Below are 17,500 nucleotides of genomic sequence, written 5' to 3' on the forward strand. Positions count from 1 at the left end.
ATGAAACGATTGTTAGGAGAGGGTGGATAGTAAGATGGAAGAAAGAGAATATGAACGGAGGTACAGTAAACGGAATGAAATCAGTTACAGCTAGGGGCCGAGGGGACGCTGTAAAGAACCTTAAGTAATACCTAAATTGCACCGAATGAAGCTACTTTTTAGCCTTTTACTTTAACTCTGTTCCCACTTACACCTTGCTGTCCAGCCACTTTAACGCCTGTATTTGGCTGAAAGTGCCCGCGATGGGTTTATAGCAAAATTTTCATAAATTAAAGCAACATCATATGAAGTTAGTTTTGGACACTAATGACCAAGCAAGTGTCATTGGCTGAAATTGTATGTTTACTTTCCCTATTTAGCTTTTGCCCGTCATTATTACGTCATCTAATTAATTATTTCCGTGTCCATCCAATAACAGACTGGAATCGTCAGGTTAAGGATCTGGCGCCTGTCAACACAACACCGAGACCGCCCACCACAGCTGTGGTGCCAAGCCCCACTCCTTGCACCCCTACTCCATATGATTTCAAGGTCACTATATTTACACGTATTTCTAAAATTCATTAATGTTATGTTTATATCCATACCTACTGGTTCCATGGTGGTTCCTGTCATTAAGTGCACGTCTCTATTAGAGTATGTCCACGCTATAGTGAAACATGTCATAAAAAAAATTCGGTTATTTATACCGTCCACACGCAATCAAGTTGAGTATAAGTTGACGACTTGTTGATAGTCATGACCAGTGCTTCATACGATTATTGAGCATTCTTCAGTTACGGTTGTTCACTTCTTTTCAACCTGCTTGTGATATGTATGAAATAAGAAGCTCATGTCTGCTTACATGCTTTACTAGTAGTGTGAACGCTCCCCTAGTTATGTATGTAGATTACCAGTTCTCTTTAACATCCTAATTATCATGTGGAACTACTATAGCAATATGATTTTTTTTTCTTTTTTTTCATTTCGGCAAATGAATAACGCTTCAGAAATCAAGAATTTTGTCATTTGACTACATCGATAGAAATACATTTTAAACACTTCTTTTAGGGAGCAGACCAAGAGGACCCCAAGCTGATCGAATACATCCAACGAGAGTTGTTGATACCACCATCCGTCCAACCTTACAAACTTGGTCGCCCTGATCTCGACCACCTTTCTCAGTTCAACCAGTCAAAAATCGCCAACGAAATGCTCAAAGGAATGGTGATTATGCCCAAATCATTTCTGAATACCCGTTTCTGTTTTTGGGGAGGGGGTGCTACTTATTATTCATGACATTTTTACAACAGTCACTTTCGCTCAGTTTCGTTGTTTCTCGTGATCTGGGAATTGGTTTCTTCCCATTTTCTGAGTAAGAAATGTTACCATTCCGTCCTGATAACTGTTTTCGTATCTGGAAATCAAGTTTAAAGTAATATTTCATCGATACAGAAAGGTGGATTCTTCATTGAAGTTGGTGCCGCCGATGGAGAGAGCCTAAGTAACTCGATCTTCTTCGAGAGGCAACTTGGGTGGAGGGGTCTGCTGATCGAGGCATCGCCAGGTTATTTTGAAGCGCTGAAGAACAAAAATAGAAATGCCTACATCATTCACGCCGCTCTTTCTGTGAACAATTATGCTTCTGAAGTCACCTTCCAGTAAGTTGTAAGATGTGTCTCTGGCAGTGATTCTTAACCTTTTTATTACCACGCCCCCTCTAAGAATTAGTCCTTTCTTTCACGCCGCCCCCCCCCCCCTTTCATCTATGAGTAAAATTCCATCCTAGATTTAAAAGAAAATAAAGGGAGGTCAATAATTACAAAGCTTGGTCAGCCCAACGAGCCTAACTAGAGTAGTAGACCTTAGGGAAGTAACGTTGTAAGACGATACGTTTGCATTTTTTCAAAAAATTCTGCATATTAGTTCCCTACTCTTGTTAAGAGAATAACGAATATATAGAGAATTTATTTTTATTTTACCTTAGGGCTTGTGCCTCCCCTGGAAATTACTGACACCCCCCAGGTTCAGAACCCCTAGTCTATGGGGAGGCGGTATTCCCTAAAATAAAATATTTTAGCTGTGTTGAATGGCTCTACTATGCTTTTAGAGACATTTTGTATAGTGATTAATATTACTCTATTTATTAGGTGGAGGGTGGGTGGAAAGTGTTTTGGCGGGGGTTTGGTGGTGCTTGGGGGTGGGGGGTGAAACTATGAAATGATAGCTATTATTATCGTTTGCAAAGACGGCAAAATGATGAAGAATGCTTGATACTAATCGTGTTCTTGAACACGTCAAGACCTTGAATATTAAAAGGATCCTGTCTATTACTTACACGCAGGTTTTCCTTAGATAATTGGATTCCTTGATTATATTATTGCATTTTTTATTAATGTTTCTTTGCGGTATCGTGTTTTACACCATCATTGTTGAACCTCTCTCAAGCCAAACTCATTAGCAGCAAAACATCATCATCCAGTCAGTGAAAATACTGTTTTTCCAATCTCATTTACGTTTTTTTCAGGGCTAATTTAGGATATGGCAGCAAGCTGGGCAACACTGGTGTCAAGGTGAAGGGAATTCCCCTTTTCTCTATTCTTCGAGCCTTGGACGTCAAAATAGTCGATTTCATGTCTCTGGATATTGAGTCTTTCGAAGTTAAGGTAGGTTTTTATATATGTTCATTGCCATTACTTACCAGCAATTTACTAGAAATTATCAACCACTCTGACGATTAAAGATGTTTTTCTTTTTATAAACAGAAATTCCCTCAGAAAGGTCAGCGTGAAACATCCTTTACAATGCTGCTTCTGATTTTATAACTGTAGAACTGTACTGCTAAGTGAAGGTATTAACAAGTGGATGGTATTTGGGACTTTAGCCTCTTCGGGTGTTTCCAAACTTACCCTGTGTAAACCTAAACAAAAATCTACGACCCTCAAAGTCAACCCGTTCGTCTTTTATGAATAAGAAACAAGTTGGGATCCAACCTCCAGCTTACTCGGGACGCATGCAAGCTTTTCCCCGTCACGCATGAGTTGTAAACAATATATTCCTAACTTTTGATGTAAATTAAAACATGCTAAAATCTGCAGTCATATAGAGCCATGTTTCACCAACGAAAATTAGAATAAATACGTTATATTTCATTAGAAATATTTTCTATGTACTGTTTAACGTGCACATTATTTATTTTTACATTTTAATTCTAATAAATAAATCTTAAACATCCTATCCTAAATTTCTTGTATCTTTAACTCAATGTGAAATACCTTTTCCAGACCATTTTAGACTCTTCCATAGACCTCCTAACCGAACGAACCCCCCCCCCCCCCCCCACCCCCCCCCCCCCCCCCCCCTTCCCCACAATAACAATACCAAAGTTTTTTGCAGCTTTTTACCCGAGTAAGCGACAACGGAATGAGCTATTCTGGCCTTTACTTACACGATTTAATATTCTGAGAGAGAGAGAGAGAGAGAGAGAGAGAGAGAGAGAACCCTTGATTATATGATTACAAGTGGTGTCACTTTTCCTGAATTTTTCAGCATCTGTGCAAAAAAGTATTTTTAATTAAAAAATAAAAGTTTTTTAAATTCTCTTCTTTCTAGGTGCTGAAGACAGTTCCATGGGATAAGATAAAGTTTAGGCTCATGTGCATCGAGGTAGCCCACATCCCAGAAGGCAAAGAGTTCCTGACGAAATTCCTACAGGAAAAGGGATATAAATTCTTAGGATATGGTTACTTAGACATTGATGCTTGGTATGCGTTACCGGAGCTTCTGAACACAAATGTAAATCCTTGGTAATTTAACTTGTCATTGTGTATAATTACCTAAAGTATTTTTCACTGATCTATTTCTACACGTTTGTTCCTATGTGCGTATTGTGTGTATTTCTAAATATGCACGTTTTGAAGGACTAGTACATAAGAGGATTTTTGTTTAGTAATCAAGGTTTATTGCTCATATCCGTTGATTGACTATGATATTCCTAAAAAAGAATAACTCCAAATATAGTTTTGCTTAATCTGAAAGTGTTATTTCTATCCTTCTATTCTTTTCTAGAGATCATTTTTGTTACGCAGAAAGAGACAAAACCTAGAATTATCCTACAATAATATAATGAGATAATATCAAACCGGTAACGTTCAGTCAGACATTTTAAAAAACCAATGATACAAAAAAAATTGCATTATAGGCTCGGTTAAAAGCGATATTTTACGAACGTGCAGACTATTGATATTACTAATGAGTGGGTGGAGCCTGTTCACTTGATTATCTGTGTGTGTGGTGTGGTATATATATATATATATATATATATATATATATATATATATATATATATATATATATATACATATATATATATATATATATATCTTATATATAGATATATATATATATATATATATATATTTATATATATATATATATATATATATATATATATATATATATACTATAGATCATGTATGATAGTATGTATGTATGTATACGTGTGTGTGTGTGTTTTGAGAAAATCTTTTATTAAAAGGCACTAAAAAGGGAAAAACAAATTTTTTGAGACACACCAGGATTTTCTTACAATTAATCGCGTCTATAAAAAACAAAAGCGTGGCCGCCAAATATTTAAAGATAAGCAACAAGAGTTGAAAAAATATCCTTTTCTTGAAGCATTTCCTTCTATGTTTGGTGCCCACGCTTTTATTTTTCTAGACAGATTAATTGTAAGAAAATCCGGGTTTGTCTCCAAAAACTAAATCTCAAATTTTCAGCGCATTTTAATCAACGCTTTTTTCAAAAACATTTTTTATATATATTCTTCAAACCAGGGGCTCCAAACTTGAGTTACAGGTGCCCACAGCGGTACATTTGTACTCTTCATGGGGTACATTGGATCTGTGCAATACATAATGTAATTTGCATTGAGATTGCACAATGTAGTGTCTTCGTTTTTATTTCGTCAAAAGTAGAGTGAATACCATTTATTTTTTACTATCACGGAACTTCCCCCGGCTGTAGTAATCTGTATCCGTGGCGGGCAGCAGGGTGACTGACTTGAGTCACTCACTCCTACTGGCACTCACAGCTAGTACAGGTATGACAATAGAAAAATATCAAAATTTAATTGTTTTCCTTTTCCATCCTCAATTTTTAGGGGTACGCATGAATCCATAAAAATGCCTAAGGGTTACAGAAGAACAAAAAGGTTGGGAACCCCTGCTTTAAACCTTCAGCTGAAACCCCTTATGGAGAGGGGCTGCCAAATGGAAATCAGCCTACAGAAAGAGAAAAAAATCTAGGAAAAAGTGATACATGAACTTGTATGAAGGAACAGGAAATAAAACCGATAAAACCCATACAACTGAATTCAGTTGATGCCAGCAGAGAGAAGGAATGAACTTCTGCCTCGCTTCTATATTTTGAGATCTCAAGAACCCACAACTGCACTAGATAAAGCATTCCACATTCCAGTTTGTAGCCAAGATAAACTCCTACCAAACTGAGTGAAATTAAACCTAATACTGAAAAACAACACTGCAACAGCACACTGTCCAAACTTCCGAGCACAAACAACTGGATCAATTAGAAAGAGTGCGCTGGATCTTTGTTGTTATGGTATATCTTATACAACAAACATACTAAATTTAATTTACGTCTAAGCAACAAGTCACCATTCAAATATGGCAAAATAAACTTGACAGATGACATAACTTATCCAAAAGGTTGAGGTGACGGTCAGCACCGGGAGACCGCACAGGACAACAGAACTCCAAACACGGAAAAAGAACAGTTAGAAAAGAGTTAAGAAAACCCCTAGACGCAATAGCTTCATCAGACGATACATAATTTATAATAGACTTTCCGAATCGTCATATATATATATATATATATATTATATATATATATATATATATATATATATATATATATATATATATATATGATATATATATATGTGTGTGTGTGTGTGTGTGTGTGTGTGTGTGTGGGTATATATATATATATATATATATATATATATATAATATATATATATATATATATAGATATATATATATATAGATATATATGTATCTATATATATACGTATACACACACACACACACACACACACACACACACACATATATATATATATATATATATATATATATATATATATATATATATATATATATATATATATATATATATATATATATATATCTATATATATACTACATATATATATATATATATATATATATATATATATATATATCTCTACATATATATATATATATATATATAGTATATATATATATATATATATATATATATATATATATATATATATATATATATATATATAATAAATATATCTATATATATGTATATCTCTCTCTCTCTCTCTCTCTCTCTCTCTCTCTCTCTCTCTCTCTCTCTCTCTCTCTCTCTATATATATATATATATATAATATATATATATATATATATATATATATATATAAAACTTAATTTAAGCATAATTATACCTTACACTTATTTTTATGACTTACCCTGATTCCTTGTATGATAAAAAGCTTTTTAATGGATAACTTTCGACCTTAGAGTACTAGCGTATTTTATCTGTGATAAAGGTTCAAGTGGCTGGCTGCTATGAGGTAGTTAGATAACTAGATTTTTTGATTGGTAAATGTAATAACCAGATATGTTGGCTCTTCGTCATATATATATATATTATATATATTTATATATATATATATATATAGTATATATATATATATATATATATGTATATATATATATATATCACATATAATTTATAGTATATATATATATAATATATATATATATATATATATATATATAGTATATATATATATATATATACTACACACATATATTTATATATATATATATATATATATATATATAATATATATATATATACATACCATATATATATATATATATATATATATATTTATATATATATATATATACCTATATATATATATATATATATATATATATATATATATATATATAATATATATATATATATATATATATATATATATATATAGACGAAGAGCCCACATATCTGGTTATTACATTTACCAATCAAAAAATATAGTTACTTAACTACCTCACAGCAGCCAGACACTTGAACCTTCATCACAGATAAAATACGACTGAGTACTCTAAGGCAAAAGTATCGATTAGAAAGTCCATCAAAATAAGTGTAAGGTATAATTATGCCTTTAATTAATTCAAGGGGATCACTCCAACAAAGACTTTGAAAGTAAGTATTTAAAATGTTTCCCCTGTCCTAACTCACTTAATTAAAGAAAACTGAAGGAAAACAGTATAATTTATCGCTGAAGTTGGAATCTACACAAGTTAAATCCTATCACTAGTGATCAGTAAATGAAACATTTATAAAAGTATTAAAAACAAAAAATAATTTTCAAATTCAAAATTTATAAATAAATGCACAATCTCAGGAAAATTTACTATTACTTGAAAACACAAAGTTTAATTAATTCTTGAATTAATTATGAAACAAAATAAAAAATTAGTTTATCAAGAAAATTAATTAATTAAATTTGCTTAAGTAAAATTCAAACTGTTAAGAAATAATTAGCGATTGAAAGGAAATCTAAGTTAAATATAAATGAATTCACAAGTGTTAAATTAAATTAAGTATGCAATTTTAAATCAGTAAGAAACACCTAAGTTAATCAAACTGTGATTGCAAAAACATGAAAACACATAATATATAAGAGTATTAAATTCACAACCAAAATGTGGAAACACTTAGAAATTATATCACACAGAATATACATAAAAATCACACTTCCAAAAAATATCTACACAATTAAAATATGAAAAAAATTACATTCTTTAATTTCCGTAAATACCTTAAGTATTTTTAAGTGCACTTAAAAATTGTAAATCCCATTACCTGGTTCTAATCAAAGCTTCAGATTTCACTAACATACTTGAAATAAGCCTGTTACACTTTTATAAAGTCTGTTCAGATTCCTCAAATAACAGCAAATCTATATCATTTTAACAAAACGCTGAGAGTGACCCAAATACTAAGTTTTTACATTACTTTAAAAATTAAATTCCTGTCGGTCGGAAGAGAGAGAGAGAGAGAGAGAGAGAGAGAGAGAGAGAGAGAGAGAGAGAGAGAGAGAGAGAGCTTTAGCATCTCTCGGCAGCACAGTTATATATCTTAGAACGAACAAAAATTCTCTCATCGTATGTGAAACTCTCGATCTGACACACGTACACAAAATGGGATGACGTCATATAAGGTGAAGCATTTTGGGATCTAGGCACTCTTTATATATAATCTTGATAAATTCCCTTTCAACGCGAAGGAGAGAGAGTGAGATTATGCTTATTAATAAGTATTAACACTACACAGTTTCGGAATATGTCTCTTAACATGAAAAATATGACTATAAATGACCATAGAAATAAAAAGAGACGTCACTTCCGAGATAATGACGTCATGAGATACTATGCAAACGATTTTTGTTCACAGAACAACCTCAAGGCCTATGACGAAACACTGCAAAATAAGTCACATGGTTTAGGCAAGAAACAAAGACGAACGGTACTGGTTCAATACGGCACACTGCTTAATGATAAGACTGAAATGTTAAAAAAAAAAAAAAAAAGGAAGACCGAGTCGCCCTCATCTCAAGTGACAACAGATTTTCTCAAAAGAAAGACGAACAGAGCGAAACTCTAGAGCGACTTATCGCTTATTTTTCAACTTGCCCTAATTGTTTGTTGACAGCTAAGCATAACAGAACATACGGGTAAGGAATCAAATGCACGACCAAAGATTGACGTTACTCTTAACATTAACTAATCTTATTATGAAATCTGAGCATAAAACATAAATTTTACAATAACACGATAATACTGAGGGGGAGTTACACTCCGACCAGCAATTTCATTTTATTGTGTTGTTTGCGTTTAAGTTTTCGATACACTATACTCCTTATCTCCACATGATAATATTGGCGCATGGCATCTTTCCACTCTGGTGGTGTTGAGGCTTCAAAATATCTTCTACTTCACGAGAGATTTTCAAAATTCCTTTTAGTTTCTAAGATCTTGAAGTTGATCTTCTAAGTTCAATAAGGATAATTTACACAGGCAAAACTTTCCACGTCAGCACTTCTCTTTAATTATGGCTATGAAATAAAAAAGATACTTCTGCTAGTACATTCATGTCCCCTTCCTCCACCTGAGACCACAGCAGTCAGCACGAATAAAAAAATACAATATTTTTTTCCTAAATGATCCAATCACTTGCTTTTTGAGAGAAACATTTTTCTTCTTCATTGGAGCCTTGTATATAAAAGGGTACTCTTTTCAAAAGAAATGCGATATAAACCTTTTTTGCATGCAAAGGCAACATTTCCAGAATTTCACGAAGATTCATTTTGTCTATTAACAAGGTTCTAACCTCTCTATGGGTTATTTATGGGTTGAGTAGCACCTGAATCAAGGATTGTTCAGCAGGTGAGAGCTACAGAAACTGAAATTGTGATCTGCCACAAAGAATCTTCCCAGGTTACTTAAGGATATCATCCTGGAACTACCTGCCCTTGACGATGACTGGAAGAAGGTATCAAAACATCGGGATTAGGAGAGGCCTCACTTTACGTCGATAAAAACGCGCTTTGGCGAAGACTTCACTAAAAGAATAAAAAAAATTGAATGAAAATAAAACATTGCCGAAAATTGTTCATACGCCTCTACCCCGTGCTCCTCCTCTCACGTCCTGTCTATAGAAAGAACTCTACATTACTGGTGTATTCATTATGAGTGGACATTGACGAAATACCATTCACAAAATTTGAGAACTGCTTTGTTTCGCCTTGCTGGCGAGAAACTACTTCACACAATAACGGTTAGTTATAATTCAAATATTGAACGCTTAATACTTCAGTCCCCTAGCGTTACACATGTGTGGTGAAGGGAGAAGTGATCATTATTTGTGGAAGTAATAGGTTTGAATCATAACTGTAAAAGAGAGAAATTTGTTTTTGTTTTGATATTACGCTAACCAATTTCTGGTAAAGAATTCTATAATATACAACGGAACTGATTATATTTTAACACACAGGTGTCCCCGTCGCCGCCCTGAAAATAACGAACAGGTGCAAGGTGCAGGATTAAACCTAATCACACGCAAGATTGGTAACGCAGTCACTTTGAAGACAGGCTCGGCTAGATTCACATAGCAGAGAATTCCGCTCTTCGATTCAGAAAGCTGAGGTAGGATTACGAACTTTAGTGAAGAGGCCACAAGTCTCTGGTAATAACATCCTTATTCCTTAGGCAGGAGGATGCAAATATCCTTCTACCTTTAGCTTTGTTAAATTACTTAATGGTATGATATAAATGTCCGAAACGAAGATTTTCTGTAAGTCTCTCAAGAATACAGGAAGAGTCGCTATATGTTTATGGAAAATACTAATAATGTGTTTCAAGCACACGTTTCTTTATTTGTAAGCCGTCGAAATCGCCAGTTCTAACATCCTTGATGAATAAATGATAAGGAGTAAATCGGAAAATTCAGGAGCATTTCAATGTATGGTTTTCCAAGGATATCGTGTCAGCGCCGCGAATATATTTATGGGGGTGAGTGTGTGTATACATAGTTGTCCGCGAGGGTTATTGGATTGTTCATTCAACGAAATTTATTGCTTAATGCTTGGAAATATAAATAGTAAAATATGTATAAGGGACAACATTTCATTATATATATATATATATATATATATATATATATATATATATATATATATATATATATATATATATATATATATATATATATATATATACGTATATATATATATATATATATATATATATATATATATATATATATATATATATATATATATATATATATATATATATATATATATATATATATATATATATATATATATTGTTACGTATGGGTGGGCCCGGCCTTGAAAAGGACTCCAATGCGTAAACAGGAATAGTTGAGCGAAAAAGAGTAAAATTACTTGAACTTACCGTAAAAAGGATTTTAAAGTGAACATTTACTCTAGAGGAAAAGGTCGCCAGAAACTCAGCTAATTACTTTACATCTATTTATTTACAAGACGCTGCTTAACAGCCAGGGTTAAGTAAATGCAACTGGTCCCCACATGGACTAATAATATCTCTCAAGTGGATGATAGCTGGCTCAAAATGAAATTCACGTAAAAGCTGTTTCGAAATCTTGCGGTAATGCAACACTTGCGAGCAAAGAGACTTGGACACGTGACTCAGGGAATCTGGAAAAAGATCCCAGATTAGACAAGATAAAAAGAAAAACTTCTTGCACAAGTTACTATTATTCAGTTCTCTACACTGGGGAAAGGCACTCTAGTGTTTAATTGAGGTAGTGCAATGACTTCATTTGTCTGGGACGATCACACAAGGGGAAGCATGCGGCCATAAGGCAGTGAGAAGCACAAAGGGATATTCGTTGAGGTTGAAGCTTGAAAATGGGGAGTAAATAGACAGTAGGAGGTAAGGTACTGGCAATATGCTGTTTCACAAGACGTACCTGGATGCCAATGATCAGTGGACCTTTGTAGAAATGCGGCGTCCGGCTTTGTCTCAGGTCTGGGTGCGCCAGTAACGCCGTTAGGCCTAAGTGGGAAGGCTTTTTGGGGACATCCGTCCGAGGTCACGACTGGAGACGACTGAGGACTAGGGCAGGTGTTTTTCCTGGGTTGGGGGTCAGCTTAACCCCCCACGACAGGGCAATCCTGGAAACAGAACATACAGCCAGCATAGGGTTCACAGGAAAAAGAGCTTAAGATATAGGCCTAAGAAGTACCAATCTGCCACTACATCCTTCCCTCTGGGATACGTCCCTAAAGCTGACAAGTCTATTTCCCCCTTCTAACAGGAACTCCCTATCTCTGGCTGCTTGTTTGGTTTCCCGCCCTAAAAATCAGCTGATATTGGAGGAATATGGCTGCCTTTTTACAAATCAAAATATTTAACTAAATTCTGGGGAGACGAGGAGGTCAATAAACGTAGCAGCTCCCCCTGTTAAGAAGGCATTCACTCCCTTTCGGGCGTGTAGGCCTTGGCTTAAATAAGTTGATCGTCTCTTACTATCCAGTTCTCCTACTCTAACCGAAGTTTTTAGAGCAGCGATACAGCTAACTACAGTGGCCTACCTCACTTATAGGTGGAGATGCTAAGTGTACTAACTTAATGGAGTAATGTAGTCTAGCCTAAGTGATACTACGGGTTGTCTGTTGACGACAGTCTACTCTACCCCTAGGTAAGGTTACTTGAAATTCTTTTTGCTACTACCCTAATGCCCTGGTACTAAATCATTAGCCTAACCTACACAATACAGTTAATTAGAGACGCAATCATTCCAGAGTGTGGTACGCGCAGCAGCGATTCATTGACTGAATTGTTAAAATACATGAGATGAGGTAATGATGCGTGAGGATGATGAGTGGTTAGTAGAGTACCAGGATGAAATGTAATGAGGTAATTATATTTAAGTGAGGGTTACTATTACAATTGCTAGGGGTTAGAGGGTTAGTTTACTGGCAGAGATCAGGCTGGCTACCTTCTCTGGGTAGGTGCCAGGATCGCTCTGCAAAGGAATGTGACACTGTACCTTGGGCACAGGTATCAAGGAGAGCATGTGGCTCTTTTGTTAGTGGGTTAATGACGTCCCTTCTTTTTCTTCTTATTCCTCAAGGACCTAGCTATACCAGTCCTAGGAGTAGACACAGGAACCGACTCTGGGGTAAGGCCAGAAACGCCGTCAGGAGCAGAGGCAATGGTAGCCTGAGGATTGCAGGAGAACACCCTACTTCGGTATCTGCAGCAACCGTCGTAGAGGTGGAACCTACTGCAGGGAAGGCCCTAACTTCGGCTGCTGCGACAACCGTCGTAAGGGGAAAACTCCAGGCTGACTCCTGGTCGGCCAGAGGAGGCGTAAAGGTGAGATCTGCCGGAGGTTCATCTCGGGCGACAGTGGTAAGGGGGAAGAAGAATGATGGGCTGGAGATTGGCCATGGGCTGCGGTAAGCTCTATGCCTGTTGGAGGATCTCCTGTAGGAGGATCCTTGATTAGGTTAGGTGCCGGCGCTAGCTCGGGGCCAGGCGCAGAGGTCAAGTTCGGTGGTGGCTCTACGTCCAGGCTGGACGGAGCTTGGCACTGCTCAGGGCTGCCAAGTGGCACTGGCAGAGTGTTGAGGTCGACTGGACCTGTGACGGGTACCGGAGGTGGCAATACCTCTCAGCGTGCCCTTGGTTATGGGAGACAGAGGGTCCTGTCTCTTTTGGAAGGCTAAGCCTTGTGGAACTTGGACAGTGTCCGCTGCTGGTAGCTTGCTAGGGCACCTAGGCCAATTGGTGGAGTGCCCTATTACGTTAACAAGGTTTTGCAACGGAACTGTGAAGGATCAATCGCCCACCTGCTAATGGGGGAGACTGTTGGTGGACATACTTCCTGGAGGAAGTAGAATTGCGATGACTCTTTGCTTTGGAGTGATTTGACGTGGGCTAGGACCCCTAGGATTTTTTAGATGCGAGGGAGACTTCATGTCTTGCCCTAGGAGGAGGTCGTAACCTCCTAGAATGTAGCTTGCAACTGCAAGGGTACAAACTTTGGAGAAGTGAGGTCTGGTGACTCTCAATTGTATGGTTGGAAGGATCAGCTTGATATGGCTGATACCTTCAATGGTGATTAAGTGACGTCTATTGACGTTAGCCCCACTCGGGGGACTCGTCTCCCGTATCAGGGAGATTTGAGCGCCATAGTCGTCGTAGGCTCTGAAGTGGCTTGCCGGATAATGGCTTTGGAGCGGTGCGACGGTTAAAGGGCCCTTAGCTGGGGGGCCTAGTGAAGAAGGATTGGTACCTGCCATTGTCGATGGCAGGAATATTAAAATTTGCGCACCTTCCGTAGTTGGCAGACATGTGACCCTTGCGGCCACAGTCACGGCAGAACTTCTTCCAGAACTTCTTCCGTGGCACTGGATGATAAGGCCGAGATGGGCCCCACAGGTTGCGAATCTGTGGAGTCACCAAGGCTGGCAGTGTGCTCTGGCACAGGTGAAGAGTCCTCTCTGGCAGTGATTTGACGTGGGGAGGTTAAGGAAACCTCCGTTGAATCACCCTCGGAAGCCTAGTCCAGGGTTAACTGGTGGGCTTACCTCTTCCAAAAGGGAGGAGGTAGGCAGTGAAATGGTAAGAGGCAGACCAGAGATGGCGAGACTGTGAGAGACAGTGGGGTGCAGGGCTGGAAGCTGGCAGAGTGGCTGGAGCTATATACTCTCCTTACGGGCCTTCTCCCGCTTGATTTCGAGTTCCTTCTCCTTGAGAGCGAGCTCATGCTTTCTCTCTTCTTCCCTTGCCTTCCTTTCTGCTTCTCTGGCTTTTCTCTGGTTCTTTTTCTTTTCCCTTTCTTGCAGGTGCGCGGCATCCTGCTGCGCCTTCATCCACTGGTCAAGGGTGGTCAGTGTAACCGGCATCCTTGCCCAGAGTTATGAGGGTTCGGAGCTTCTCTAGCTCTATGGCAAAGAGTCGCGGAAGCAGGGGAAGATTTCATTTCCCTTAGGTGCAGCAGAGGCTCGGACAGAGTTGAAAATAATGGCCAGGAAGGGTACTGAATGAAATGGGAGTGCCTACTGTGTAAAGGGGCATCAATTGGAAATGTGTTCTGCGACATGGTAGAGAAAAAGGTCTGAAAAGACTGGGTGCTCTGTGGCACTATGGGAAAATAAATGGAGTGTGCGGCGCACGTCACACTTAAGGGCGTTCCTAAGTTGGGAGACGCTAGAATGGACCACCTGTAGGTCCAATACAGGGGCACGGCACTTATGGAGGCGTTCCTTTTTAACAGCACTTAGAGCTGGTATTGCGGCACTTTCAGGAGCGTTCCCTTGATTGGGTGATCCGGGATAGCGGATAACACTAATGGATTGGGCGTTCCGTAAGGACGGACACGCAGTTTGACAGCACTTAGGGCTGGTATTGCGGCACTTTCGGGAGGCGTTCCCTTGTTGAGTGTTCCGAAGGATCACTGACCCTTGTACATGGACACACTAATTACTGGGCATTCCGTAAGGACGGACAACGCAGGTAGAAGGCTACCTGTACGGCTGTACAGGTGCACTGGCACTTATGGAGGCGTTCCTTGGGCACTGGTAGCGTGCTGGTGTGTCCCGTCGGACGACACTAAATGCAGTATACACAAATATACAGAAGAGAAATGGTTCTCTGTTTGTGGCAGAGTGTAATGGTGGAGGAGAGAAAGTAAAAGGTGGGAGTACTTCAGTAGCCAGTCGATGGACAGTGTCAAGAATTAGTGGCACTGTAAAATGGTAAGACCTGACGTGCACTGGTGGTGGCCCAGTCCTCGACTGATAGGCTTCCTTGTCTGGAAGTATGGATTTGTGTGGCACACTGTGCGGGTTGTGCTTGCGGTATACGCAAGTCTTTTGGGATAAAAATGGAAAAGACCACTTGGGCAACAACAGGTAATGGTAATTTTAAAATGCTCATCCTTTGCTGAAGTACTCGATAAATGAGATAAATGCTTGCAAACTGCAATGGACAACCAGGCGCGCACGTATCACGCTCAGTGTAAATGAAAGACACAAGAGACTAAAATAATGTTAATTCTGCATGCGCATAAGAAATGGACGTAGTACTCTTGGCTTCGTGAATAATGGGTTCTCTCTCTCTCTGAGAGGGTAAAATGATATATGATGAACTTCCTTGTATTTAATTGAACTAATACTTTTAGTTTTAATATGACGCACTTGCGTTAAATGATTTACTTACGTTAACGTGTAATGAAAGAATTGCTTTTGGATAAGGTTTATAAAAACGATAACGCACTCGCGTATGAACGATGTTTACGTTAATGGTAGCGGCTTGCGCTTATGTGAAATGATTTGCGTTTTCATATGAAATTTACAACGATGCAGTTTACGTTAACAATTCTTGTGATATACTCTTTGAAGATTTACGTTAACTTTACGTAAGGTTACTAGGTCCCTGTGACAAGTGAGATGACGGTAAGGATTTTTAAACGATGTTAGCAAACATTTGTAAAAAGAGGTTACGTTAAGTCCGAAGTGGAATGAAACTTTCGCTCAGCGAGCGGGTGAGAGATACAACGTGAAACGCGCGAGTGAACAGAGGACGCTGATTTCTGTAAAAGTGAAAACGATTTACAACAAAAAATTCTAATTTCTAATTCAAGATGAATTACGTTAATTTCTCTGTCAAAACAATCGATGCTAGCATGAAGATTGATATTATTTACTTTAAACGTTAAACATCAAGACTTAGGTTACTTTGCTTAAATAATTCGAGGATAATTCTTAAAGGGATAAAAAACATGGCTGCGTTGTTCGAAATGGAGGTTGGCTGGGAAAGCGCATGCGCTAAGCTGAGAGAGCTAGCAGGCTAAGCGGTTACCAACACTTGGAATGAAAACTAAGTTAAAACGAATTCCCACCCCTAACATATCAACAGACAAAAGAATTGTACACTTCTTTTGCCGTAACTATTAGTAGACACTCCTAACTAGCTAGGCTTTCAACACACAATAAACCCTGGCAAAGCACTTCCTAGTTTGATCTAGTACTTTCTGGCATCTATCTAACACGTGCTCGTTCTCGTCAGGCAAAGACAATGCGATTTACAAAATAACAGAATTCACTCAGCGTTCTGGCCGTTACAATATAATAATATTTCTCACTTAACACTTATTTAAAACACTTCGTAATAAAAAAAATACTCAAACGTACCTTAAGCTAACATTTGTTATAAAATAATCATATTATATGAATGGTATACCTTACGTGAGTCAGTGAGTGTCTTCCGCTGCAAGTGTGCTTTGATTTGCGCTTTGTAAAAACATCTCACTACGTTTTTTACAAGGATAAACGCGATTTACAAGCTTTTTAAGCAAGCTAGGTTCGAATCTTCGGCGAGGTCGACATTGTTACGTATGGGCCGGCCTTGAAAAGGACTCCAATACGTAAACAGGAATAGTTGAGGGAAAAAGAGTAAATTATTTGAACTTACCATACAAAGGATTTAAAGTGATCATTTACTCTAGAGGAAAAGGTCGCCAGAAACTCAGCTAATTACTTTACATCTATTTATTTACAAGAGGCTGCTTAACAGCCAGGGTTAAGTAAATGTAACTGGTCCCCACATGGACTAATAATATCTCTCAAGTGGATGATAGCTGGCTCAAAATGAAATTCACGTAAAAGCTGGTTTCGAAATCTTTGCGGTAATGCAACACTTGCGAGCGAAGAGACTTGACACGCGACTCAGGGAATCTGGAAAAAGATCCCAGGTCAGACAAGATAAAAAGAAAAAACTTCTTGCACAAGTTATGATTAATCAGTTCTCTACACTGGGGAAAGGCACTCTAGTGTTTAACTGAGGTATTCAATGACTTCATTTGTCT

General features: G+C 37.6%; 2 protein-coding genes across 3 annotated transcripts in view; one reads left to right on the top strand and one right to left on the bottom strand.

Annotated features, from left to right (window-relative positions):
* The window catches only part of LOC135224020 (uncharacterized), a 9,560-nt gene extending 5,589 nt beyond the window's left edge, over positions 1-3,971 (top strand). The window contains exons 3-7 of the mRNA XM_064262941.1: positions 360-531; positions 1,051-1,206; positions 1,435-1,640; positions 2,507-2,645; positions 3,592-3,971. Of these exons, the coding sequence (XP_064119011.1) occupies positions 360-531; positions 1,051-1,206; positions 1,435-1,640; positions 2,507-2,645; positions 3,592-3,789 (871 nt within the window). The 3' untranslated portion in view covers positions 3,790-3,971. The remainder of the gene's footprint in view (positions 1-359; positions 532-1,050; positions 1,207-1,434; positions 1,641-2,506; positions 2,646-3,591) is intronic.
* LOC135223730 (protein Star-like) overlaps positions 1-17,500 on the bottom strand; it is a 95,871-nt gene that overhangs the window by 63,149 nt on the left and 15,222 nt on the right. The gene's annotated exons all lie outside the window — the stretch shown is intronic.

This window comes from Macrobrachium nipponense, chromosome 10 (assembly GCF_015104395.2).
Source record: "Macrobrachium nipponense isolate FS-2020 chromosome 10, ASM1510439v2, whole genome shotgun sequence".
Taxonomy (NCBI): domain Eukaryota; kingdom Metazoa; phylum Arthropoda; class Malacostraca; order Decapoda; family Palaemonidae; genus Macrobrachium; species Macrobrachium nipponense.